At 39.8% G+C, this 26,635-nt stretch overlaps 1 protein-coding gene across 1 annotated transcript in view; it reads left to right on the forward strand.

Moving 5' to 3' along the window:
- Positions 1-13,624, forward strand: part of EDN3 (endothelin 3) — a 118,841-nt gene extending 105,217 nt beyond the window's left edge. Inside the window, exons 3-5 of the mRNA XM_089658651.1 lie at positions 152-310; positions 3,111-3,213; positions 5,169-13,624. Of these exons, the coding sequence (XP_089514777.1) occupies positions 152-310; positions 3,111-3,177 (226 nt within the window). The 3' untranslated portion in view covers positions 3,178-3,213; positions 5,169-13,624. The remainder of the gene's footprint in view (positions 1-151; positions 311-3,110; positions 3,214-5,168) is intronic.
- The last annotated feature ends 13,011 nt before the right edge of the window (positions 13,625-26,635 follow it).

The raw sequence follows: 26,635 nt of genomic DNA on the forward strand, positions 1-26,635 counted from the left end.
GCAGAAAAGGAGGGGGATGCCTTACAGGACAACTTGTGTCATAGGCACTGTCTATTCAAAACGAAAAAAGAAAAAAAACTATTTGCTTGATGTTTGTGCTATAGAGTCACTATCATCACCTACCTCACAGTTATTTTTATGTGCTTTTCAGGCGAACAGTGCCATACGGACTCTCCAGTTACAGAGGTGGTGTGCGGAAGAAGCGAGCAGTAGAGAAGAGCCCAGTGCGGTCCCAGTCATATCCGCGGTGTACATGTTCTAAACCCAGCGATCAAAAATGTGTCAGCTTCTGCACAGAGACCACAAATAGGTAAGAAGGAACATTCTTAGTAAATTCTTTCTCTCGAACATTTATAGAAGATCAAAAAAAAAAAAAAAGTGTCCCACAACACAGCTTCAAAATTACCATAAAAAATAGCTCTTTTATTCTAATAAAAAAAGCATAGAAAGTCAGCTTGGTGTCATGTCACTGGTTTGAGCTTGATCCAGTACTTTCTCAAGCCAAGAGACTCTTTTAGTGTATTTTTAATTTTTAAAATAGTTTTGTACTTTTAATCAATGGGTGCAATGTCAAGCTCCTGCAAACTCTCCTATCAATTACAGAGCTGTAGGAAGTGTCAATGGACTATGAGTGCACTGAGGTCTATTGGGAACTACAACTCTGTTTGCTGTGATGGCAAATGACTTGTAGTTCTTTCATTCACAGATCTGTATGAATGACATGGCTGTGTGGGTGGACCCTGTACACCTGTGCAAAATGTAAAAATGGCTGTGGGGGGAGAAGTACCCCTATACGGTATCCCAGGAGGGGGCGGGGGATATTATGTACCATGTTACACCCATATTCAGGATGTAATGTAGTGCAAAGGTGAACTGGGCCTTTAAGCCAGATATTTTTTGTCTGATAATTTTAACCACTTGCCCCCTGCTCACAGTATTTGTACTGCCAGCGGGGCAGCAGCTCCTTGTCGGGTGACGTACTGGTATGTCACGACCTTTCTTCCCGGCATGTGCCTGCCACCTGCTGTGACACAGCAGGAGTTTGGTAGCTGATTTCAGCCAATGGTTTTGCCTGAAGCCAGTTGACCAGTAGGGAGAATAAACAGCCATACAATAAAGTAAGAGCAGCACATATTACACATTGTTAGGCACACTGCATTGCTGAATAGCAAAAAAATGCTCTGGTCATGAAGGAGGGAAAACCTTACAGAGCTCAAGTGGTTAAAGCTCTTGCTACAGGACATTGTTTAAAAACTGCTTTGCTAATCCTTGACAATGGTGATGGGCTACTGAACATGGCACAAGGCACTTTAAAGGATTAGTTGGTATGCATTCTGAAAATTTAGCACATATTATGGACACATCACAGAGGTAACACAGCATCCATTCCTGTGCCCCCCACACAGCATCTGATGTCCCTTACCCATCAAACACATGCAGCAGTTTCAGTGTCATGGGCTAGTGTGACCAGGTAACATCTCTTTCCTTACAGGGCAGGTTCTTTTACCCTCTTGCTGCCCTGTCCTCAGTAATTTTACTGCAGGCGGGTGGTATGTACAGGCACTCTATGGGTGGAATGTGTAACATGTTCCAAAAGGTGAACTTCTTCTTTAAGTAAATGCCTAACTGAACTAAAGTGTGTGCATTTTTGCCTGGAGTTCCACATCTAGCCTGGAGCTGCCGGATGAATTCTATACTGTGTGCCCTTTGCAGGAATAAAGAGTGATTACAACACGCTCTTGGTCACATTGTGTGGTGCAGCCTTCCACGTGTAGGTGGCCATGTGAGACTGATCAGAGATACAATGTATAGACGTATTCACCTAGACATGTACCGTGGCCAGGAGGATCAGATGACAGTGTGTTCTTACTCAGTGCTGTTTGTTTTAATAAAATGTTCTCCTTTTATCAGCACTCACATGTGGTTCCCTGATGAAGGTGCATAGAAGCTGATTTCCAGAATTCACTCTCATTATTTCAATTTAACAGCGTTTATGAAATGCTGAGCACAAGTATGGGGTCTAATAAATTCCTGAATATTTGGGTGCCAGGGTGTCTATGGTACATTATACCTAAATCATGTATAACTACTTATAACTAGTTGTCAGAATCCCTGCAAGCTGCATCTTACAAGGTCAGTGTGTCTCTCCCATCTCACTTTGGCCGCCTGCTACCTCCACTAATAAGAAGGCCAAACTTCCCACCTTGTAGTAACCACATTTACATTGCACATGAAGCAGTATTTGCCCATTCATTGTGAATGGCACACTACAGCACAAGACAATGCATTGCCCTGTGATGTGGCACCTTGGGAAAATAGTGCAGGTGTGATGTTTGGTCCTTTGGTTCTACCCCAGTCTAAGGAACAGGTAGCATAGTTGCACCAAACCACAATGTGAAGGGAGACTTACTTTTGGATAGAGTGGGACAAGGTTTAAAAAAAAAAAAAACAAAACACTTCTGAGAGTGACCCCACTGGGAGATTTCCTCTTACTTTCTGCCCCAGTATTGCTTGTACACAGCAAGTACAAAATTGGACAAAGGCTCAAATCTTTTTCCACTGTATTAAAAACAAATAAACAACTGTCTTTAGGGTGGATCATGGAAAATGCTCCAGCATCTGCACCTTCTCCCCCCAAATCCCCACCTACCTGGATCAGCCTGTACCCACTGCAAATGAATGGCGTGGCTGAAAATGTAAATTGTGACAGTTTCCTGTGAATGAATGGAAGTACTGTCAGCCATTGTCAATGAACTACAAGGGCACTAGTGTGCAATGTTGTAGTTCATTGATCTTCCTGCTTTTAAGTAACTACTGATCCCTATGAGTTACGGGCAATCTGCTATCCTGGGAGCCTGACATCACACCCATCTGCTGATCACAGGTGCAATGCCTTACAGGTTTCAATGTAAAAAATAAATAAATGCACATTTTTAATCTGCAAGAAAAAGTGCATTTTGTCCCCCAAGAAGGTAAACTTAGCTTTGAAGACATGCTCAAGGCTACAACAGTTGCAATGAACTTGCTTTAAATGAAATTGCTGGCCCACAGACTGGAAAGAATAGAGCACAGTGTCACAATGAATCTTTCTACTCTTCTGCCCCTTGTAGACCTTCAGTCAGGAGGAGACGAAGAAATATCAGAATAAAACAGACAAGGATGCGTGCTGCAGCATGAAGGCCAGCTGCTGGGGTGAGGCCTGCAGCACATCAGGTATGACCCGCTGGATACACACACCTGGCATATAATGAATAGTGTCCAGTTACAAGGTCAATGCATCTATACAGGTCATTTTAGGATCTCTAGGCAGATCATCTTTCCCATATTAATAGGCCAGGAGACCTGAAGTACAAGAGTACTAAACATAAGATACCATTGCACAGATGCACCAATTAACAGTAGCTGTAAGAAATCTAGTTTTTACCTGGAGATTTTTTTTCCTGTGCAACCAGTTCTTTGGTCCATTTTCCACACCAGTCAGCAGAAGCCACTAACTTGTCATGTTTTCCTAATCTCTTTATGCAGGCCCATGTGAAATCAATCATTCAGTTGCTTCAGGCAACTTCAAGGTAGTTTTCAGGGAAACCTGTTATGACAAAAATAAGTAGCTGCAGTGATAACCTGTATGATAGTGATAATCTAAAAATCAATTACATGCCATGAATTCCATTAGTGCATGTGATAAAGGTTTAGTTAAATGGAAAATACATTAAATGAATTACGCAAATACATATGGGAACAAAAAATGGTTATCTGTAATAAAACTATTCAAAAGAGGAAAGCACGTACACAGGTTTTTTCCCCAATGTTACACATTGAACAGAACAGATTAGTTACGTAATAAAACCTCCTTTGTGATCACGTTTTTCTTGGCCGGTATGTGTACAGGCCTTAGGAGTCCATATCCTCTGGACATTTTGTATCCTGAACATTTTTTTCTTTAGTTCTGATTTTATTGATGAGATGTACAATACCAACACACACACACCCAAACAATTAAATAATTATACATATATTTTGTTGAAAGCAGAGGTCTTGTAGAAATAATATAGCAGTAGTTGCAATTTATTTTGCACAATCTTTGTGCAACTAAATCAAATGCATATTGTGTTTTATAAATATACATTGCACTTGCTTTGGGATGATAAAGCAAGCTGAGCGCAATTAAAATTAATAAAGGAAAAAAAATGCAAATGCAACCTGTTAACATGTGCCAAGACAAAAATAGACATGACCATTTTTTTTTTTTATTAGTAAATACACAATATGTACGTTGTGGTGTGTTAAAGTGTGTACCTATAAAATATCAGTTGAATGGGAACTAAAATTACATAGATTATTTTTCCAGTCATCTCAATACACATCGGACCCTCTGTGTGACCTCTATGTTCTCTGCTGTATGTACTGCGGGCCACCCAACACTATTGGAATGAGTATTATAGCTGCAGGTGGGATGGTGTCAATCAGGATCATTGGTGTACAGCAGAGTGTGTTAGATATTAAAGGTGATTTACACAAAGTCAACTGGTCATAGATTATACACATCAATTCACTTTAAAGTGTGCAAACTTTACTCACTTAAGACATACACAAGAGGATATAAAGGCATTCAAACATGTTTACAGCTGAGGGGTTACTGTGGAGCAGTAAGAAATGCTAATAGACCTGCTGTATGAAACATGGCCTGGGGATAAAGTATAGCAGGAGAAAATAAATCTGTACAGTCTGGATGAAAGGAGGAGATATGACTAAAACCTTCAATACATAAAGGGTGTGAATACAGTTCTGGAGGGTAGTATATTCAAGAAGAACAGCCAAGATGAGGACACGACCTCAAATAAGCATCTGGAAAGTTAAAAAGTATGGTTTTACTGAAAGAGTAGTTGCTGCTTGGAATAGATGTCCAGCAGAGGTAGTAGATTCAGACATGCCTGAGACATAAGTATACAGTATATATTAAGACAAAGGTTAACAAAAAAAACAAAAAAAATAATTGGGCAGACTGTATTTGATCACTAGGTCTTCTGCCATCACTCTCCTATGTTTGAATACTCTAACCCTCAGGTCTAGCTTTGAATATTTTAATCTACAACAAGTATTTTACAGGTATTCATAATCCATTAAGACTAAATTATGAATAATTGTAATGATTTATCTCCTTTCTCTAGGTTTGAAGATGTCATTTAGGACAAGTGAGTTTCAGAGACACTTCTTGATTAATGACTTCTCGATTGTAGGTCGACAACCAGATAGCGGACATGGCCGCCCGTTAAAAGAGTCACCCATTCAGGCACGAGTGACACTAAGCATTTTACATTCTAAAGAATTGTCCTTACCTCATATCCAGTCTTTGTGTTAAGAAGTGAAGAACGACAGTGGGCACGTCCTACAACACTGGAGGGAATTGTCCGTAGAGAGTCCAACAGTCCACCATCAGAAGTGCTGAAAAATACGGTTTTCACAATGCAATGTGCTGCAGACCTGCAAAACAAGAGAAAAGGCTAACTCACTTTGCTTTTCAGTGGATGTGGGGTGATGTGATTGTACTTTATAGATCCCAGGACTTTGCCCTAAAAGCCTCCATATACATTGAAATATTAAATCAGGCTCACAGTGAGAGCTACTGAACAAGACAATGGTGAGCATGATTATCTCTTGCATCCTTTGTTATAAAAATTGATTTCATACATGCCATCTTGATCAGCTTTTTATGAGGTTTGGGTGGGACCTTGTCATTTGAGGAAGAGAAAAATACATCTCGCTTCTAGATAAATGTTTAATATAGAGTGAGAAATGCTTAGCAAGGACTAGAGAGCTGAAGAAAAGTATGTCTTTCAAAGGATTCATCTAATAAAACATACAAATGATAAGCTACTTACCCTGTGGCCATTTCGGATGCAGTGTGTGAAGGGAAAGGTGTCAATGGCTTGGCGGTAGTTCCATTCAAAATAGTAGCTGTACACACAGTGCAGATGAACTCTGTAAGTAATGTAAAAGTAAACTAAACCCAAAAATTCAAGGATGGGCAAGTTATCTGTTGTATATGAGGCTGTCCCCAGAATGCAGTGCATGTTCTAGACTGACCCACCTCTGCAGCATCATGTGAAGTGACATCTTCACAACTCCTAATTATTCAGGGAGACTGGAAGCCTCAGCTGTCCTGACAGGGTCCTTTGCAGTCACATGCTAAGAACATTTGGCCGTGCATCTGAGGCTCCAGGTCATGAAAACACAGTGGCTGCAGCTCAGGAGAAAGCTGGACTGAGAAATTCAACCAGTAGGGGGAAAAGGAGGTAAAAACATATACATGCACATTTTAACCTCACTCTCATCTACTGAAAGGAATCTAGTGGTTTACCCTTTAGTGAGACATTTAAAGCTTCTATAACCAAACAAGCCTCTTGTATTGTATTTGTAATGCTGAGAATCTGTGTTAGATCTACTGCATAGCTTTTAAAGAGATTCATTATGCATAGGAAAGCTTTGCTAAGTCAGCCAGCTATATAGCCCAATACTATACGTGTCTGCACTCACGACTGGAGGAAAGTTGTCCTACAACCACTACAGTACAAACAACTCATCTTGACGGATTTCTTTATAATGACCTTGTTCTCATGTGGAACACAAGAAAACTGCAACTAATCATTACAGCTTCAGAAAAATAGAAATCTGGACTATATACAACCTTGCAGGTGTTTAAAAGTCACTGAAGGGTAAAGAAAATTTCTCAGCGCCCTGATCATTGGAGGAAACCTCAAAGGACTACAAAAATAAACAATTGCAACTTCAAGAATTACATTCCTCACTGCTGGAAAATGCTAAACTGTCACCCATCCTCTATATGAGACATGAAACTGGCTTATTCAGCATGGTAAAGGGGAAAAGCAAAGTAACCCAGAAGCAGCCATTGTTCAGAGGTCTGATATCAGCGAGGTGCAGTGTGTTTGCTCTAGTGTACTGTTAGCACAATGTTAGAGATATTAGCACAGCTTTGCCGAGTAAATCTGAAAAAAAAATCAGGAATCAGATAGAAGTGACTGCTACTGGCAGGATTCCTTTTTAAATAGCAGGAGAGCTTGTCAGTCATGCCAGTGAAACCAAAACCTGTCTGCTATTGAAAGTAGAATCAGAAAGACTTATCGTTCAGTGTGAACCCAAGTCATGCCATCTGCCATGTAGACACACGAGCATGGCATTACAGCCAATTTGTACCTGCCCCAGTGGAGTCTTTGGTTCTAATAAATTGCAGAGGGTTTTAGTTGCACTGCCCACCCATGTGGGGCTGGACAACTCCCAGAAGCTGGTGAAAACATTGTTGGAGCCTTTGTAGTGCAGACACTCATGTTTTCCCAGTTCCATAAGAGATGAAAGTGCCTCAAATACCGTGCTGCGTTTGAAAAAAAGAAAAATGGTAAAACCAGCAGACTGTAATGTACAATTTTAATAAAAAAAAAAAAAAAACACAAAACAAAAAAACAGGAGCATCATTACACATGGGAGCACATTTAGATTTATTTTAAGGTTTGTAGCCTGATCTGCCCTTCACCATGACTAGTTCTAAAGGCAAATGCAGTCCGTCCCTGTGATTTATTCTAGGTATTGGAAGGATCACAGACCTTTAGCTAGCAGAGATGAAAGAATGGCCATTACCTATGTTGTGCCAGACTAATACTGCCCACATGTACTGATCCAGAATAGACAATCAAAAGGATAAGACTTCCTTCAGGAGGGGAATTATTACTATAGGAAAATCCAGAATGCTGCAGATAAAAGGCATCTTTTTACCTTTTGAGACGTTTAAAAAAGGAAATGTGTAACTCTATGGGAACATTCCTTTAATATTTTCTGCTGGCTCCTTGATAGGACTGACTTGTTTTTAATTAGTACCTTATCTGCCCCTGTGCAAATGTTCAGAGTACATGTTTTGCTTCATCAGTTCTTATACATACAACCCATTTGTCAAAAGAAACAAAGGTTGCTATCGATGACTATCTGGAAAAGCTTGTTGCCTTCCTTCTATACAGAACCTCTGGCCGTAGTACTGAGAGTCGTTAACCTAGATAGTGAAGTGAGAAATGATCTGTATGTTCTGAGAAAGTGACTACAAAGTACTGGAATCAGTGGGTCAAGTAGAAGGAGCCATACATTTTCAGTAGGCCAGTAATGTCAGCCCCTATGCCACTCACAACAGAATTACTTTAATGCCATTCACAAATGTTTTAGGAAATGTTATCACGTCAGTGTTATTCAGATAATTTAGATTGTATTAACATTTACTACAAAACTAAAAGGGGACCTGTCAGAAAAGAAATATGGGCCCACTTGTTTTTCAATTCACACCTTTTGCTTTGCCAATGAGCCAGAACTGGAACAAGTATGTGGTGTGGAGTTTTCACTTTACCTCCTACATTCTTGTTCTGGGACTTGGATTAGATATGTAATGAAGCCAGGATGACAATGACAAGTCATGGTATCTCACTCCTTCAAACCTCACCGATTCCTTCAAGTATGTTCTATTCAGTACTCTGTTAATGACTAAGTTAGACTGAAACATAGAACACAAAACATTTCTTGTGGCATTACTGGACACAAAGTCACTATGGCCCCTCACAATGCCACTATTCTCATATCTAGTACATACAATTCAGAACATAGGGACATTTACAGATCTATCCATAATTATAAAAAAAAGAAACCAGCTTTTTACTTTAGGCATACTGGCTTTTAAAGAAGCCCTCTGTCTCAATTGTCCTGCAGTGTAGGTAACATAGAATCTCCATCTATCTCGATAGTCAGTAAACATAGATAGGACAGCCTGATGTCTCTTGGCAGGACCAGCATAAAATACAATAACTATCTAGTCTGCCAAGTAATATCTACGCATACCGCTCTCTGCTACATGGAAAAGCTCAGATAAGGGAGAGATGCAATCCACCATATACCACCCATACTAGAGGTTTCCTGGAAATGTATGTTTAACAAGAATCTTCTACAAGTAAATGAGGAGTCTCCAGTTATGATTGCCGTTTTGACTCTGGTTCAGTAATACCTTTGAACTGCCATGCATTTCTGAGTGATAAAATGGCAGCTCACATTGATACTTTGTTCTGGGACAGAAGATTTACTGTTTTCCAGCCACATTATTTTAGTGTGTGTGGCCAAAAGCAAAATTTTGTACAATTTTAAAAGCTACAGAACAGAATGAACAACATGCAAAATGCCATGAAGTGCTCAAGGCCTAAATCCTGTATAGATGACCCAGTCATCTGTATATGCCTATGGGAAGTCAGAAGGTTTCCAAAATTTACCTGGAAGATCTTTGCAGAATATGAAAAACTGGAAATGTTGTTACCATAAAATACCTTTCTCTGACTGAACATAAGAGAAAAATTCTGTTTGTAATACAACGAAAGGATAACCGTGATAATTATTAGAGAGAGCCTAGAGTAGAGTAGTAAATTTTGGAATGTATAGCAATGTTCATTGTGGTCTGGTCCTGGGCACGGCCTGATGGCAGGTAGGGGAGAGGGTAAGTCTAGCAAATAATGGATTTATTTGCACAGACAATTTCTGGCTTTTTATGTAGGTAGAACAGAAGGATGCAGAGTAAAACTGCCAGTTTGATCCACCATAATAAAGCCACCATGACCATAATGAAACCAGAAAAGAAACCAGTGTCACTTAGCCTGAATGGGCAAAGTGATAATGCCACCATAAAGCATATGAGCAATTAGTTTAGGCTTGGCCCTATTCATGTTCTATTGCCTGCCCCCAGTCCTGCAAACCATTTTCCCCTTACAGTTTCTGCACTATGCTTTCTACACATGTGCATTGCAGGCTCACATGTCTCTTACACATGGGTTAGAACAAGGCAGGAGGGGAGAGCGATAAAGATACCAATCAGTGAGGGGTGGCTTTTTGAGATCAATTCACAGATATATTTTCAAATATTTGCATATGTGAACATGTATATTGAACCTTGCACCTAAGCCACAATCCACTTACATGTACAAATATGTTTTGCCATCATATGAGGCCACTTTACATTACATGCAAATAACACTTTTTATGTAAACTCTGAACCCAAAAATGTAGGATTAACTTGCCTTTCAAAGCATTCAGTAGCAGCAGTGCTCCTGTCCCTCCTGTATAAACAGTTAAATGAGGAATGATCAGAAGTCATTTAAAACACAGTTCTCTGTATATTATCCAGATTCTGTATGACAACACATGTGTTTCCTGTTTCAGTGAGAACAAATACATTTGTGGCATTAAATGTTCAATCTTGGGATAACTGTTCTTTGAATGAAAAAAACCCATTGCCATTACTTTATTGTCTGTGACCTAAAATCTGCTCTGCCCAGACTGTTGAGGAAGAAACAACAGCAGAACTATGCCCAAACCCAGAAAGCTTTTATTCAGGTTATGGTGTCTTTTTATCATGGAGTGGTAAATGACCACTGCTCGGTTCTCTGACATTCTCAGAGGAGAGAGTTCTCCTCTGAATGTCTTTTTATGAAGCGGTGTAGATCGCTTCTCCTAACGAGGAGAGAAGCGATCTACAAACGTTTTGAACGCTAGAAAACAGCTGCAGTTACTATAATCTTGCGAGATTACAGTAAGAGATCAGTCAAACAGTTTAGTAAGCAGCAGTAAATTACCGCTGCTTCGTTTTCTGCTCCCCCGAGTGGCCACCTCTGGGCTGGAGAATCTGTAGGGAGAACACAGATTGCCAGTGAAGGGCTGACATCGCTCCTTCATACACTGGAAGTCTATGTGCTGAGATGATCAGCGGGGAACATGTTCTCCGCTGATCATGTTTCCTAAACCACTAATGATCTGAGATCAGCAATGATCCTCAGGATCGCCACTGATCTCAGTTTCATAAAAGGACACCAAAGTGCATTGAAGTTTATTCTACACTTGTAAAAAGAGCTCTGGTCTGAAAAAGCAGAATGTCCTTTATAAACAATCCACATTAACACCTGTACATTCACAAACTTCTGTAACAGAACAGAATCCAGTTAGGAACCAAACACACTCCAGAAGTCTGTTAGATCACTTGCAGCACAGTATCTGATTTAGACTGGCTTAGCTAGGACAAATGAGGAGATGCTACTTGTAGGCCCACACCGATTTAATTCTACACATACAGTACCTACCTGTCTGCTGGGGCTTGTACAAAGGTGTCAGACTGTCAGAGGACAATCACCAAGGACAGAGGACACTACGATTGATAGCCTAAAGAAGCGGTCTAAGTACCAGTGAGAGGGCTCTCAGCACCCATCTGAACTACAACCAATATAAATGGGTTGCTGATTCCCAAAAGGCCCATGTACAAGCTGCATGGAGCAATAAGGGAATGCGTATTGTGCAAATGTCACTAACACATAAAGGCAGATGTATGAAAAGTATGCCAGAGGAACAGGTTCTTGTTGCCCTCAGCAACCAGCTTCAAATTATAATTTCTTCAGTCTACAGGTTGAAAATGACATTTGTATTCTGGTTGCTATTGAGAACCAGACATTTTCCTGTTAGCACATCTTTCATACATCTGCCCCTTAGTAACCAGAACATCATTGGTTTAGTAACTGCAGTTAATTGGAATAAGACTGGCCCTCATGCATTTGCCTTTCTTCCATAAATAACATGTATGAACTGACAGCAGACACAACCATTGCCGCCTATTTATTATTAAAAAACCATATAAAAAGTGGAGCAAAGTAAAGTGCCTGTGTTGTTCATAGCAACGCAATCTCAGCTGCCTTTCCTCCATCTTGGATTTTGTATACCAGCTGCAAAGCTTAAAAGTTCCTTATTTCACATGTACAGTGCCTTGAAAAAGTATTCATACCCCTTGAAATTTTCCACATTTTGTCATGATACAGCCAAAAACGAAAATGTTTTTTTGGGGAGATTTTATGTGACGGACCAACACAAAGTGGCACATATTGTGAAGTGGAAGGAAAATGATAAAGGATTTTCAACATTTTTTACAAATATCTGAAAAGTGTGGTGTGCATTTGTATTCAGCCCCCTTTACTCTGATACCCCTAACTCATGGATGTCAAACTGGCGGCCCTCCATCTGTTGCCAAACTACAAGTCCCATGAGGCATTGCAAGATTCACAGTTACAAGCATGACTCCCAAAGCCAGAGGCATGATGCGACTTGTAGTTTTGCAACATCTGGAGGGTCGCCAGTTTGACACCCCTGCCCTAACTAAAATCTAGTGTAACCAATTGCCTTCAAAAATCACCTAATTAGTAAACAGAGTCCACCTGTGTGTAATTTAATCTCAGTATAAATCCAGCTGTTCTGTGAGGCCCTCAGAGGTTTTTTAGAGAACATTAGTGAACAAACAGCATCATGAAGGCCAAGGAACACACCAGACAAATTAGGGATAAAGTTGTGGAGAAGTTAAAAGCAGGGTTAGGTTATAAAAAAAATATCCCAAGCTTTGAACATCTCACGGAGCACTGTACAATTCATCATCGGAAAATGGAAAGAGTATGGCACAACTGCAAACCTACCAAGACATGGCCGTCCACCTAAACTGACAGGCCGGGCAAGGAGAGCATTTATCAGAGAAGCAATGGAACAGTTTAGATCAAAGTATATCCATATGTTAGAATGGCCCAGTCACAGTCCAGACCTAAATCCAATGGAGGATCTGTGGCAAGACTTAATATCACTCTCTATTATAAATATCAAAAATATCACTCTCTAGATGTGCAAAGCTGGTAGAGACATCCCCAAAAAGACTTGCAGATGGAATTGCAGTGAAAGGTGGTCCTACAAAGTATTGACTCCGGGGGAGCTGAATACAAATGCATGTCACACTTTTCAGATATTTAATTGTAAAAAATGTTGAAAACCATTTTTCATTTTCCTTCCACTTCACAATTAGGTGCCACTTTGTGTTTGTCTATTGAATAAATTCCCAATGAAATACATTTACGTTTTTGGCTGTAACACGACAAAATGTGGAAAATTTCAAGGGGTATGAATACTTTTTTCAAGGTAGTGTAAGTGAAATGGTGCCTCATGTCTAAGTAGCAGAAAGAAAAACTAGGGTGCCTCTACCAATCAATTAGGTTTCCCATGTCCACTATAAATCAGGAATATAAAACAACAATCTGACTAGAAGAGCCATGTGGCTCAAACAATCAGTATTCATCTTTTATTTTTGTTAACCTGACCGATTTCTATGGGCAAGACAGAGAGTCTTTCTTTTTCAGGCAATGTGATTAATCAAGCTGTCGTCTGCTTTGACTGGAGTTGTTCTTTAAAGTGACTTGCTTTTCACTGTGACTTGTATAAAGTGCCTTAAACTGCCATGAAGTAAAAAGTTATTTGCCAAAAAAAAAAAAAAAGTTATATTCTAATGAGGTATAAGTTATTCTAGCACCAAGCCTTCTATATGTTTTCATGCTATCACTGTGTATCTGCCTCCTATCCACAGCATTTGCTCTGGACAGTTACTATGTGGACTATTTATTGCGGAAAAAAAATCCTCTTCTAATACTGCATTGTGTCTGGACTTTTTTTTTTTTTTTTTTTAGTAAGAAAATCTTTATATATAAATATCTATTAAAATTTGACAATTTTTGTTATAAAGCAATTGAGCTGGCTCTGTCTTGTGCTTCATTCTAACACAAGGGAAATGTAGGTGATGTTATCAAATTGGGGGGGGGGGTCTGTTTATAAACAACATTCTGGCTGTTGTGTAGCATTATACTGTATGCAAAGTCTAGAAACACCATGCTGCTGAAAAAGCTTCAGCCTGGGTTCACATATATGCGGTGCGGTATATCGCATTTGATTCGCACAGGAACCGCACCACATTCCTGTGCAAATCACATGCGATTTGTGTGCGGTACGATTGGAGACATACATTTTGTATGGCTCAAATCGCACCGCACTCGCACTAAAAAGGTGCAGCACCCTTTTCTGGTCTGCACTAGAAATGGATCGCATGGGTATTCACACCTATGCGATCCGATTCTGCACATCGCACCACGTTTTGCGGACCGATTTTGGGGTGTTGTTAACTTAACATAGACACCCGCTGCGGTTCGCATGAATGGGGTGCGATTCTGCTGCAGTGCGAAATTTGCACAGAAAACACTGCGAATTACACACCGCATCAATGTAAACCCAGCCTTAGATACTTCTATAAAATGGTAAGAGAATTTCCTTTCAGGCTTTTTCATTAAAAAGCCACATTCTACTGACAGGATGCTGGAATTCTATATAAACAACAATCATCCTATAATATCCTGTGAGCTGACAGTATTTCGCCTATTGCTGCCCGGGTAAAAGATAGTGGACTATAATGCCCCCCAGGCTGCATATATGCGTCACTGGGTGGCCGATGTTTCTGTGCTGAGGGTGCACTCACTGCAAAGACAGCCCTCAGTTCCCACTAGCAATCAGTAGCAGGACCGGATCCTTGGTATGTAACAGCCAATCACAGTGTTCACATAATCGCCATTCCTTCTGTCCCCCCAGGGCATACAGACCCTATTAAAGGTACGCCGAGACTGGGCAGGAAGGGCAAATGTCTGTGTGATGTATGGCTGCTAGGGGAAAACAAGCTCCTCCTTCGACAACACCTAGGACAATGGATATCAGTAGATCACAGGAAACTGTGATATGTTGTCGGCCCTGAGGAATATACAGAGGGGTTGGGGCTTTGCTGTCGGGTTTGCATAGAAAATTAAGCAAAATAATATATATTTTATTGGGATTTGTTCTTTGTTATATTCAGCATGATGGGGCAGTATTTAAAATTTCGGATTTATGATACCTAAACCTCTACATTGGGTTTGCTGAAGTTGTGCAGGCTACGTAGATGGACATTATCTGCATTACTAAATACAATACATACTTATGCTTAAATATTGGCAGCATACAGACTCCTTATTGCGGGAGTCTTTTTAATATCCTAGAAACCTGTACTGAAACAGAGGCTGCCATTGCTAATGACTTCCAGAAAATGCTAGATGCCTGGCTGTCTGGCTTCAATCCTAAGTCAAGCATGTGCTGAGTGAGTCCAAGTGATAGGAGTCCTGTTCTGCATACTTGTTCCAGATCAGTAACTTAGAAAGCTTTGAAGCCATTGGATCATCGTAAGAGCCATTTGCAGCTTCAGGAGTGATCAATAATGTCAGCACAGGGCTCCTGTTAGCCAAGAAGTTTCTAGCAGCCTCCTCTGCCAAGTACATAGCTTAGTGATGGGAAAATTCTGCTTTTCCTCCTTCGCTAAGGCCACTGGAAGTGTATCAAGGTACTCGGTATTATTTTTATTCTGTTTGGGATTTTGTGATAATGCTTCACACAAGGATAGAATAATACATTTGTAATTTTATTAGAAAAATGGCTGCTCTTAATTCAACAAAATCCATCCGGTTGATGTGACCGGAGATGAAGCCTCTGGAATCTGGGCTAAATATAATCATAAAATGATCGCCTGCGGTGTTTGTTTATAAAGCCCCATGAAGGTCCAGAGACGAATTTATGGTAAGCTCAATAAACACACAACAAGCAATGGAACAGCAACAATCTTCCAAAACAAAGATGTCCATGATATTACTGACCTGGCTGCAGACGACACTGAAAGTCTTCATGTCCCCTATGCATCTAGAAGGAAAATGTGCACATAATAAATTAATAGATACATTTCAAATATAACAACTCTGTAATTATAGGCAGCAAATAAAGAGGCTTAATATTTTGTATCTCTGCCCTAATAGGAGAGCAGACAGTTTATATTTGCTACAATAAGGGCCATGTAAGATTCTTTACATATTAGATAAGTAAAAACCAAAACATGAAACCAGATCACTGGTGCCATGCAGGTCTCCTGCAGACCTGTCAGTATATCTGCTTGCCCGTACAGGATGTACGGGCAAGCAGATATATTGACAGGCAGAATCAATTACCTACCACGGCACTCCACAGCGCTGTGATAGTTCATTGAGAACTACAAGCAAACAGTTGCCAAGACTGACGGGACATGTAGTTCATTCATTCACAGAACTCTGTGAATGAATGACACGGCCACGTAGGCGGAGCTCCATATGGCCATGCGGTTTTTAAAAAGTGAGAGCTAGTATGGGTAACTTCTCCCTGTACTGCTGTCACTCAGGAAGGGGGGAGATCGGGCAGTGGCTGCAGCGTTGGGAATATATTACATTCCACTTTAAAAATGGATGCAACATGTTCCCAAAGGTGAACTTATCCTTTAAATTGTGGGGCCTTGAGATTTCTGAGGTGGTTTCACTATTTTACCCCTTGGTGGACATGATTAAACAAGTAGGTGTCCTCTGTTTTGAAACTTTGGGTATAAGGATAATCTAAAGTTGGCCATACACCAGAAGAATTTAATTTGAATTTTTGATTTTAGGAATGTAACTTCAATTTTTGTAATTGTCAGTGGGGTCAAATCAACATTTGATTTTTACCGCAGTGATGAGAAAATTCAAAGGAGCAGGATGGAAATATTTCTCAAATGTCAGATATTGCATGTGGTTATCTTAAGCTAAAAGCCATTAGTTCTGAAATCTAATGTTTTATGGAATAATATTGGGTTATGTAATCTATCTCTGTGGTGACATCTAATGTCAATTACAACTTCTTACTGTAATGCTTGTAAATTGGTATAATCCATTCTACCTACATGTTTGTATTAGTTAGTCCTTAGCTAGACCCCGCTTTTCTTTCTTCTTCATGTTCCTCAGTTAGTATCCAGCCTTCAAGATCTTTGTCCATTTACAATTTGATATGACCGGTTAATATCGATAATTATCAATAGCATTTTCATAAGTAAAACTACGCTGATTAAACCGCCATGTCTGTTTGGAGAGCTGAACGGTTTGTGGAGAGCGCCAAATCAACAGGTGATTATACTGGCCACACGAAACAAGGTCTAACAAAGGCATGTCAATGTATAAGGTGGTGCTTGAAACAGAACAAAATATTAAAAACAAACAAATTTTCAAGTACTTTCAAATGACATTAGTCAAGTCATTGAAATGCACTAAAAATGTTCATAAAAATTTTTGTATGAATGTCCAATGCAAAATCTACTAGTGTATGGCCAGGTTTAGACCAGGCTGGTGGGTGTAATTATTACCAGCCAATCAAATTCTTGCATTCACATTTTTTTCCCCATTGCATAACTACAAAATGAATTTTTTTCCACTTTAGACAACAAGCCATAGCCTTTCAGAAGTTCAGCAACTGTTGGTCTCATTCTATAAATACAAATCAGTCAGATTGTTTCAGGTTTTACTTTTTTTTTTTTTTCGGAACCAACCTTGAATTAGCATGAAGTTTAGAAAGTGAAAAACTGCTGCTCTGCATACTTGTTCCGGGTCAGTACCTCGAAAATGCTGAAGGCATTGACACATGCACTACATGACAGCCAGGCCACTAGTATTGGCAATAGGAATGGCAGCCTCTATGTCCTCTTATAGCAGGTTTCCTGTAAAGCTATACACACAGATGAACCACATATAAGGAAACAGTTTTACCCACCAAAGGATTATTTATCCATCCAGTTCTGAGATTTACCTAGCTCTGCCTCCCTCACAGCACAGCCCTTTCTAACTTGATTTTCTCTTTTGAGTTCAGTAAATCTTACTCGTACCGTTCATACCTAATTTGTGATTTGACATTGAAAAAAGAAGAAGCTGCTTAAAGTTCACCTAAAGGCAAAACCTTTTGTTAGTTTTTGGAGTGGAGAAGCATTAGAACACCAATCAGTTTGTATAGCCGTCTGTGCCCCCGTTAAGGAGATTCACCCTTTTGCTTTCTCCTGTTTACCATTATCATTGAAAGTAAAAGAAAATTTTGGGTTGTCCCCAGGAAAGTAATAGAACGGAAATTTTCCAATGGAGACGCTAGTTCTGGTGACCTGGGGGGTCCCCAAGGAATTCCCTTAATTTGCAGGGATTTCCTCTCACTTCTTGTTTTGGCTATGGGACAGGAATTGAAGGTAGATCTCCCCAATGATGATGGTAAAAATAAGCGTATAGGGGTTATAACCCTCCCTTACACCAAAAATGTTCTGCCTATAGTTCTACTTTAAAGCTTCATCTCTCTTTCACTCTCCCTTGCTATTATCATGCTACCTTGCACTATAGCACAACTGAGTGGCTCCTTGTGCTGCTTCTACCTCTACCAGTCTCAGCCAAGAAGTGGTATCAAATAAATTTTAGGTACTTACAGTGATTGCATTCAATACATTTAGGGATGATTTAGGGAATACAGAACTACATTAATGTCTTTTGAATCTGCCTGGAGGTCTGCTTTATACAAAAAAAACCCATCAACCCCCCACATTCCTGGGCACTGATGCCAAATATGAAAAGTCAGATTGCACACCTTGTCCTACATAAATGCTTTACACAATATAACCAACCTGACAGCAATAAAGCCTCTTCTACATACATACTGTGATGATGCTTTTCTGGGTACGTGATCGCGGGTACACATCTGAACCTGACCCCACCAATTTAAGGCAAGAGGTCCACAGATAACTGATTCCACAGTTACTACGATCCACACATTTGAGATGATTGTCACCTCACCCGGATGAACTCCATGATGGTCCATGATGATAGCTACATGATGACATCAGAACAAAAACAAAAATTAAGTTGTATGGTAAGAAATTCTGCAGCTTACTTTACTGATGAAATCCTTCTGAGCTTGAGTTGCACTTACCTTCAATGTTTTCAGTTGCATCAGTGAGCAAACCAAGTTCTATTCCATACTACCTTATGCCCTTTCTCTGCCGTTAGCAATGGAAACAAGTTTGTAACCAAAAATACACCACAAATGTTGAACTATACGTGTTACACTGTATAACACCACGAATGTTGAACTATATGTGTTACACTGTATAACACCACGAATGTTGAACTATACGTGTTACACTGTATAACACCACATTCGGCACCTCTGCACAAGGAGAGCTATTGCAAGTCAAACCAGCAAATATGTGCTGAGAACAGATTAGATGGCAAGTATGTTCTACAAACACAACCCTTTATGTTTCAGGGCATCGATATTTATGGCCCATGCAGACTCATGCATTTTGGTGAGGTTTACTATTTAGGAAAGTGTGAATAAATTGATAATTATAGAGGAGAGAATGTGGTAAGTAACTAAAACATTAAACAGCTTGCCAAACTAGCCTAGGCTGTTACGCAAATCAGGGAGATTGCTATTTTCCTGCTTTTTAGAGGTGTGGGATACAACACAAAGTTGTCTTAGAATACAATAAAATCAGAGCTAAGCTGTATCTAAGGTAAATGACAAAAAAAAAAAAAAAAAACATTAAAAGAAATGTGTATCTTGTGGAATGTATACATGTGATTAACAAAGGCATTGATTTACTAATGAGGTAGAGGCTGTTCATGTAGCAGTGACTATTCGTTAAAAAAAAAAAAATTAGGCTGTGGTAATTTTGAACACCCAATCAAGTACTGGAACAAATCCTGTTTTTTTGGGGGTTTTTTAATTGCCATGCAAATCATTGAATATTAAGTAACATTTAATTTGCAAAGAGAACAGCCTCTACTCCTGTAGTAAATAAACTAGGTGTATTTTACAAAAGTTACATAAAAAAAAGAGCATCCTCAAGACAATAAAGGCAGTCAAAGCTAATGAAATAACAAAATAATAAAAGTTGTATCAACTAGAAGTTTTACTTGGAGGGCTTCTATTACAAGAAAATATCTTTTTTTCCCTTTGGTGAGATGTGCAGCCACACTGAGTAGTTCTGCAGATGGATCACAGCTAAAAAGCAGAGCCTTCCTAACTGGTTCTTGATTGAAGTTGTAAATGCAGAGAAATGTAGATCAAAGGTGATATCAGCACATCCCCAATAAGAGCACCCAGCCAGATGAGGGTTATGCACTGATGGAATCTATTGACTCCAAGTCCACATAGGCACGCCTATAGTGAGAGCAGAATATATTTCGAGAACAGTGCAAATTAGCCTTTCATCTTTTAATCTTCAACTATCTACAAGTGCATGAAAACTGGAATTCGATTATATAAAAGGACAACTGCTCCCAGTAGCCATTTTCTCAACAAGTGGCTAAACATGTCCAACTATGCTCACCTAAAGCAACTTTTTTTAGTTTTGGATAGAGTGGAGGGGGAATAGAACCCGTCAGGTTTTTATTGCTGCCTGTGCCCCATTAGGGAGAATCACCTTCACTCTCTCTCTTTTTATTAATCCAAATGTCTTTTATTAACATAAAAGTAAAAAAATACATACAACTTGCATTACTCATGTAGCATACATATACATAGTTCCAGAGAAGGGAAGAATAATGGCATCCACTTGTTACATTTCTCTAAACACTATATTAGATACACCATTATAACAATAACATTTATACATTAGGCAAATAAGATTGGTAATTGGCTAGGAGAGATTCACCCTCTAGATTTGTCCTATTTACCATGCTCATTGAAAGTGAAGGTAAAAGAAAATCCAAAATTTGATGTCTCCAGAAAAGTAAAATCTTCCAATGGGGACACTAGTTCTGGTGACCTGGGGGTCCCCAGGGGATTCCTGTAATTTGCAGGGATTTTCTCTAACTTCCTATGTAGAGCAAAAATAAACTGACAGGGGTTATAACCTTCCCTTACTCTATCCAAAGTGAAAGAAAATGTTTTGCCTATAGTACTACTTTAATATCTCTTCTGTGTGTCCACTCTTTTCCTTTTAAACTTTCATTAGTTATACTACTTTGTGGCCTTATCAAAATTCTTCTTATCGGACATACTGTGCATTACCCACTAAAAAGACACTCAAAGAACTTACTACTCGGTGCTCCTCACCTCTTTATCAGCAAAGGCTGCTGATCTAGAGAAGAAAATCTGGAAGCTGACTGGTTATTTAAAGGACAACAGCTGCACATTCTTTGCTAAGGTTTCTTCAACCAAACCAGCAGCCATCTTCCCAGTAAAAATTTCCAACTCGGCTCACTTAATATCTCTTGTGTGACCATACCGTTCTTGTTAAACTTTCATTAGCTACTAAAAATGGACTTATCAAAATAATTCCTAATGGACAAACCAAGCATTACCCCCTAAAAAGAACTTACTACTGGGTGCTCATCACCTCTTCATCAGCAAAGGCCAACAACCACAGCTGTAAAATAACCAGAAAGAACAGCTGTGCATACAAAACATTAATATTAATAGTTAACACCTTGAAATGCATCAGACAGGAATGATACATTTGTATCACTGGGGAACAATCTACAAAGTTGGGTCAAAGTTTTCACAAGACTCCGTTTAAAGCATTGAAGTCCCTCAGGCCAGATTAACCCAATGGCTTCCTTCTCCCAGTGGGACAATTATTACACTCTCTCCTGCACCAGTGCAAATAAATTAATAGCTACTTCATTTAGGAATGTTCACTTTCTTGGAGGAAGACAACAAATTTGTTTGAAGCATATGAAGATATACAAAGAGAACACAGACTGTATGACATGGAAAAAAAAACAGAGACATTCTTCTGAGAAAAGCACAAATTTATTACACTTTTTGTGACTGTGGTTGACAGTGATACATCGATCTTTTCAGGGATGTAAGGATAGTCATGTCTCCTTGGATAAATTGAAGATGCCATCTGAACTGATGCTCCACGGGCAGTTTGAACGCATGGAGTGCCTTAATAATAAGACTGCTTACTGCTCATGACGCTTCATCCTTCAACTGGGAACAACCCAAACTGTGTTGAAGATAGACAGATCTCACTCTACAGAGTTCATGTTTTATGAGATAGAAGTGTGCATTGTCTCCAGGATCTTTAGAATCGCCACACATAACCAGAATATTGTGAAAAGGGCAATGTGATGTATTGTTCACAGTATTCGGTATTACTACAAACTTCTAATATTTCTATAGAGCGTTTAGAAAGCCAGTCATTATACAATTATTATTATTATACAGGATTTATATCGCGCCAACAGTTTCCTCAGTTACAATATAACGGGAGACAATACAGCAACAATACAGTTCAATACAAGAGGGATATGAGGGCCCTGATCCTTGGATCCAGTTATAGTCTTCTGAGAACTGTGCACATACAGATGTCAAACATCTCTGAAAGCAAGTACCTGAGGGACTGTCTAAATAGCCTTCTACAAAACTGATATGTGATGGTCTTTGAACAGCATTAATAAATAAAATCCTTCTACGACCCAAGCCAAAGAAAAATATTAATATGTATTATTTGTAGCAAGAGACCAAAATCTATTTTTGTCTAAGAAAAAATACCAAGCATTGTTTATAAAACCAAATATTTGTTGTCCCCAGTGGCAGCTGTCAGAACACAATAGGCCAGCAGTGGGCTGAAACTTGGGGAAGGGGAGGGGGGAGCACGTGCCCCAGGCACCACATTGAGAGGGGCACTGCTGCTGACAGAAGTAGTGACAGCGGTATCACTACTCCTGTGGCCGGCACGTCTGAAGGGATGCTGTAGCAGCCAGTCCTGAGGGCAATACTGCTATCTAAACAGGGAATGCATTAAGGTAATGAATGTTTAAGCTTTAGAACCACTTTAAAAAAGGTTCTAAACCATTCACAGCAAAGACGAGGACCAAAAAGAAAACTTGGATGAAGACTTGAAGACATTAGGGTTGATTTACTAAAACTGGAGAGTGCACAATCTGGCTCAGCTGTGCATAGAAACCAATGAGTTTCCAGGTGTTACTGTCAAAGCCTAATTGAACAAGCTCAAGTTAGAAGCTGATTGGCTACCACCACAGCTGCACCAGATTTTGCGTTCTGCAGTTTTAGTAAATCAAAAACCATTGCGCAAAAACCTGTTAATCACTGAAACCTTTATTACCCCCAACCTCCCCCCCCCCCCTATTGTGGCACACCTGTGTGTGTGATGCCGTGCCACACCGCCTGTGTCAACAGACACAGTGAGGCTCGGCCCACCCTCCATCACAGGATTTGACTGACAGCTGTGGAAGCCAATGGCTCCTGCTGCCGCAGCAAAACCTGTAAGAGCAGAGAGAGCCACTACAGATGGAACAGCACAGGATTGAGTGAGGCTTCAGGTACTTATAAAAGGGTGAGAGGGCGATATCACTATTACTAACAGGAAATGTATTGCGGTAAAAAATGTTTAGACTGTAGAACCACGTTAAAAGAGGTTCTAAACCATACAAAGCAAATTAAAAAAAAAAATCTTTGCTGAAGACTTTAAAAAAGTTGAATTAAAACTGGCCACCACTAAAACCTTTATTTATTACCCCACCCTATGTAAACTCACTAGCTAAAAAGTTAATAAAAAAACTAGTAGTACATAGTAAAACAAACTACCCCAGGCCCCAAATCGTCTAGCTGCCAGCGATGTCACTTCATGCGTGCATTCTCACAAGATTTGGGATCCTCATGTTTCCCAGAAGGATGTGTTTTACATGAGGGGGATGCAGACATAGACAAGATGAATATGGGTAAAGCAATGCTGACACTGGCTTCAGCCCATGATGGAATCATGTAAACCACACAGAAAAGGCGGAGGTAATAGATTATCGTTACAAAACTGCTCAATATTCCAAATACTATGGTCAAATTTAGACATGTCAGCTCTTGCCGCCCATTTGATAAGCGATCCAGTGATCTGTCACCTCCTCACTGCCTGTTCCAACCTTCAAAATGCTGCATCACTGCACCACAACACATTACACACAGTTGAAGGGAGGTTGTGGCGCAGCCCCATTAGCTTTCGACAGGAGGTATACATTTGTCGTGGGTGCACATGTATACATTCCCATCCAGCTGCCTTTGCTGCTTAAGGGGTGCAGTAAAAACCCAGATCAATCTTCAGTATTTACTGTGCCCCTGGGCACACGTGTAAATGAAAAACAGCTAATGTGTAATATGCTTCTTTCTGGAAATAACTAAACAAGCATTTAAGTCTACAAAATACTGAACTTTCCTTGAAAAAATGGTGCTCCCTTCAACAACGGGTCATAAATAAGTAATTATATTCTTGCAGAGATCTGCACTTTCTTTTATTTCTGTTTTTCTTTAGTGGTAAATGAAATTTATGATGTTTTTTATTTAGCTTTTTAATCATAAAGCCACCAGCTTCAGAGGCTTATACAAACATTGGCACAGTTGTGGATCAAATGTCAAATATGGTAACAAAGTTGAACTCCAGGAAAACTGATCGACACACCGATGAAATACATAAATAGAAGCTGTTTACTTGCCAAAGCATTTGTATTTCTTTTGATCCAGTCCTGAGATTTACACAGCTGTGCCACACAGCACAGTTCTGTCTGGCAGAATAGGAGACCTGCATTATCTCTGTTCTTGGCCCTCCCCCCAAAAATATGATACTCACCTGTTTTGTGTATTGGTATTGCACAGAGCAGCCCTGATCCTCTTCTTCTCAGGTCCCCACCAGTGCTCCTTGCCCCTCCCCCCCCTTGACCAGTGCCCCCAATAGCAAGCCGCTTACTATGGGGGCACTGGTCCATGCTCACTCCGGAGCCCCACTCTATGCGTCCATAATACACAAAGAGCTGTGGCCCCGCCCTGCCCCCGCACTCTCCACAGTGGCTCACTGGATGTGATTTACATCAGTGGGAGCCAACGGCTACTGATGCTGTGTCTCAGCCAATGAGAAGAGAGATTCGGGAAAGTCAAGGCTCCCTGCATATCACTGGATCGAGATGGGGCTCAAGTGAGTATAAGGGAGGGGCTGTAGGAGGAGCAGCACTCAGAAGGTTTTTTTACCTTGATGTATAGAATGCAAAGAGAGTCAGCCTTCATAGCCACTTTAATAACCATGTTCTGTCTGCATTATACTGTGGGGAAAATAATTATTGGATCCCCTGCAGATTTTGTAAGTTTGCCCACTTACAAAGAAATGAAGGGTCTATCATTTTTATCATAGGTGTATTGTAAATGATAAAGACAGAAGAGCAACAAAAAATCCAGAGAAAACACAATACAAATGTTATGAATTGAGTTGCAGTTCAGTGAGTAAAATAAGTATTTGATCCTCAGGCAAAACATGACTTCGTACTTGGTGGAGAAATCCTTGTTGGCAATCACAGAAGTCAGACGTTTCTTGTAGTTGGTTACCAGGTTTGCAGACATCTCAGGAGGGATTTGGGTCCACTCTTCTTTACAGATCTTCTCTAAATCCTTAAGGTTTCTTGGCTGTCGCTTGGCAACTCAAATTTTTTATAGGATTAAGGTCTGGAGACTGGCTAGGCCACTCCATGAACTAATGTGCTTCTTCTTGAGACACTCCTTTGTTGCCTTTTGGGTATGTTTTGGGTCATTGTCATGCTGGAAGACCCATCCATGACCCATCTTCAGTGTTCTGGCTGAGGGAAAAGGTTCTCATGCAAGATTTTATTATGCATGGCCATGTCCATTGACTCCTCAATGCAGCAAAGTTGGCCTGTACCTTTAGCAGAGATACAGCCCCAAAGCATAATGTTCCAACCTCCGTGCCCGACTCTAGGGATGGTGTTCTTCCTCCAATCACAGCGAGTTGAGTTAATGCCAAACAGCTCAATTTTGTTCTCTTGTGACCACAGCCTTTTCTATCAATCCTTCTCTGAATAATTTAGATGTTCATTGGCATTGTATGGTTTGTTTGGTGACTATGGTCCCAACTGCCTTGAGATCATTCACAAGCTCCTCCCATGTAGTTCTGGGATAATCCCTCACTTTTTTCATGATCTTCCTTACCCCGTGAGACAAAATCTCGCATGCAGCTTCAGACTCAGGGCGAGTGGTGTTTTTTTTGTATTTCTTCCATTTGTGAATAAATGCTCCAATAGTTGTCTCCTCACTAAGCTTCTTGGGATGGTCTTGAAGCCCATTCCAGTCTTGTGCAGGTCTATAATCTTATCCTTGACATCCTTTCACAGCTCTTTGTTCTTGCCCATGGTGATGGTGAGGTTTGAATGGAAGAAAGAGATTCTGTGAGAGGTGTCTTTTATACACAAAGAGTCGTTGTTAGGAGCACCTTCTTAAATTGACAGGACTAATCTGTGTACCATGTGAGCACATAGCCAATCTGTGGGAGCCAGAATTGTCGGTTCTTAGGGGATCAAATACTTATTTTACTCACTGAACTGTCACTCAATTTATAACATTTGCATTGTGTTATTCTGGATTTTTTTTTAATATTCTGTCTCTATCATTTAAAATACATCTATGATAAAAATCATAGATCCTTTTCTTTGTAAGTGGGCAAACTTACAAAATCCGCAGTGGATCAGATAGTTATTTTTCCCACTGTTGTTCTGTGATATGCTCTGATCACATTCTTTCTATCCTCACAAATCAATTTATACATTAGATGAAGATAAAAAATAAGATCAGGCACAAAGTATACTCTTAAAGCAACCTCATTGCATTGCTACATTTAATATTCTATAGCCAAAAATATCTGTATTGCCAGATTGCACAAATAATATTTCATGTTTAGTAAATTTCAATTTAGAATTACAAAAGCTTTTTTCACTTTAATATAAAGTAGCAACAGCGTTTTTGCACTAAATCAGTTCAGTTTACCTCAGGAAACTTTTACTACATGGATCACTCTTTTTTTTTT

This window comes from Staurois parvus, unplaced genomic scaffold (genome assembly GCF_062004578.1).
Source record: "Staurois parvus isolate SC_StPar_1 unplaced genomic scaffold, SC_StPar_1.0 ptg001087l, whole genome shotgun sequence".
In the NCBI taxonomy this organism is placed as follows: Eukaryota; Metazoa; Chordata; class Amphibia; order Anura; family Ranidae; genus Staurois; species Staurois parvus.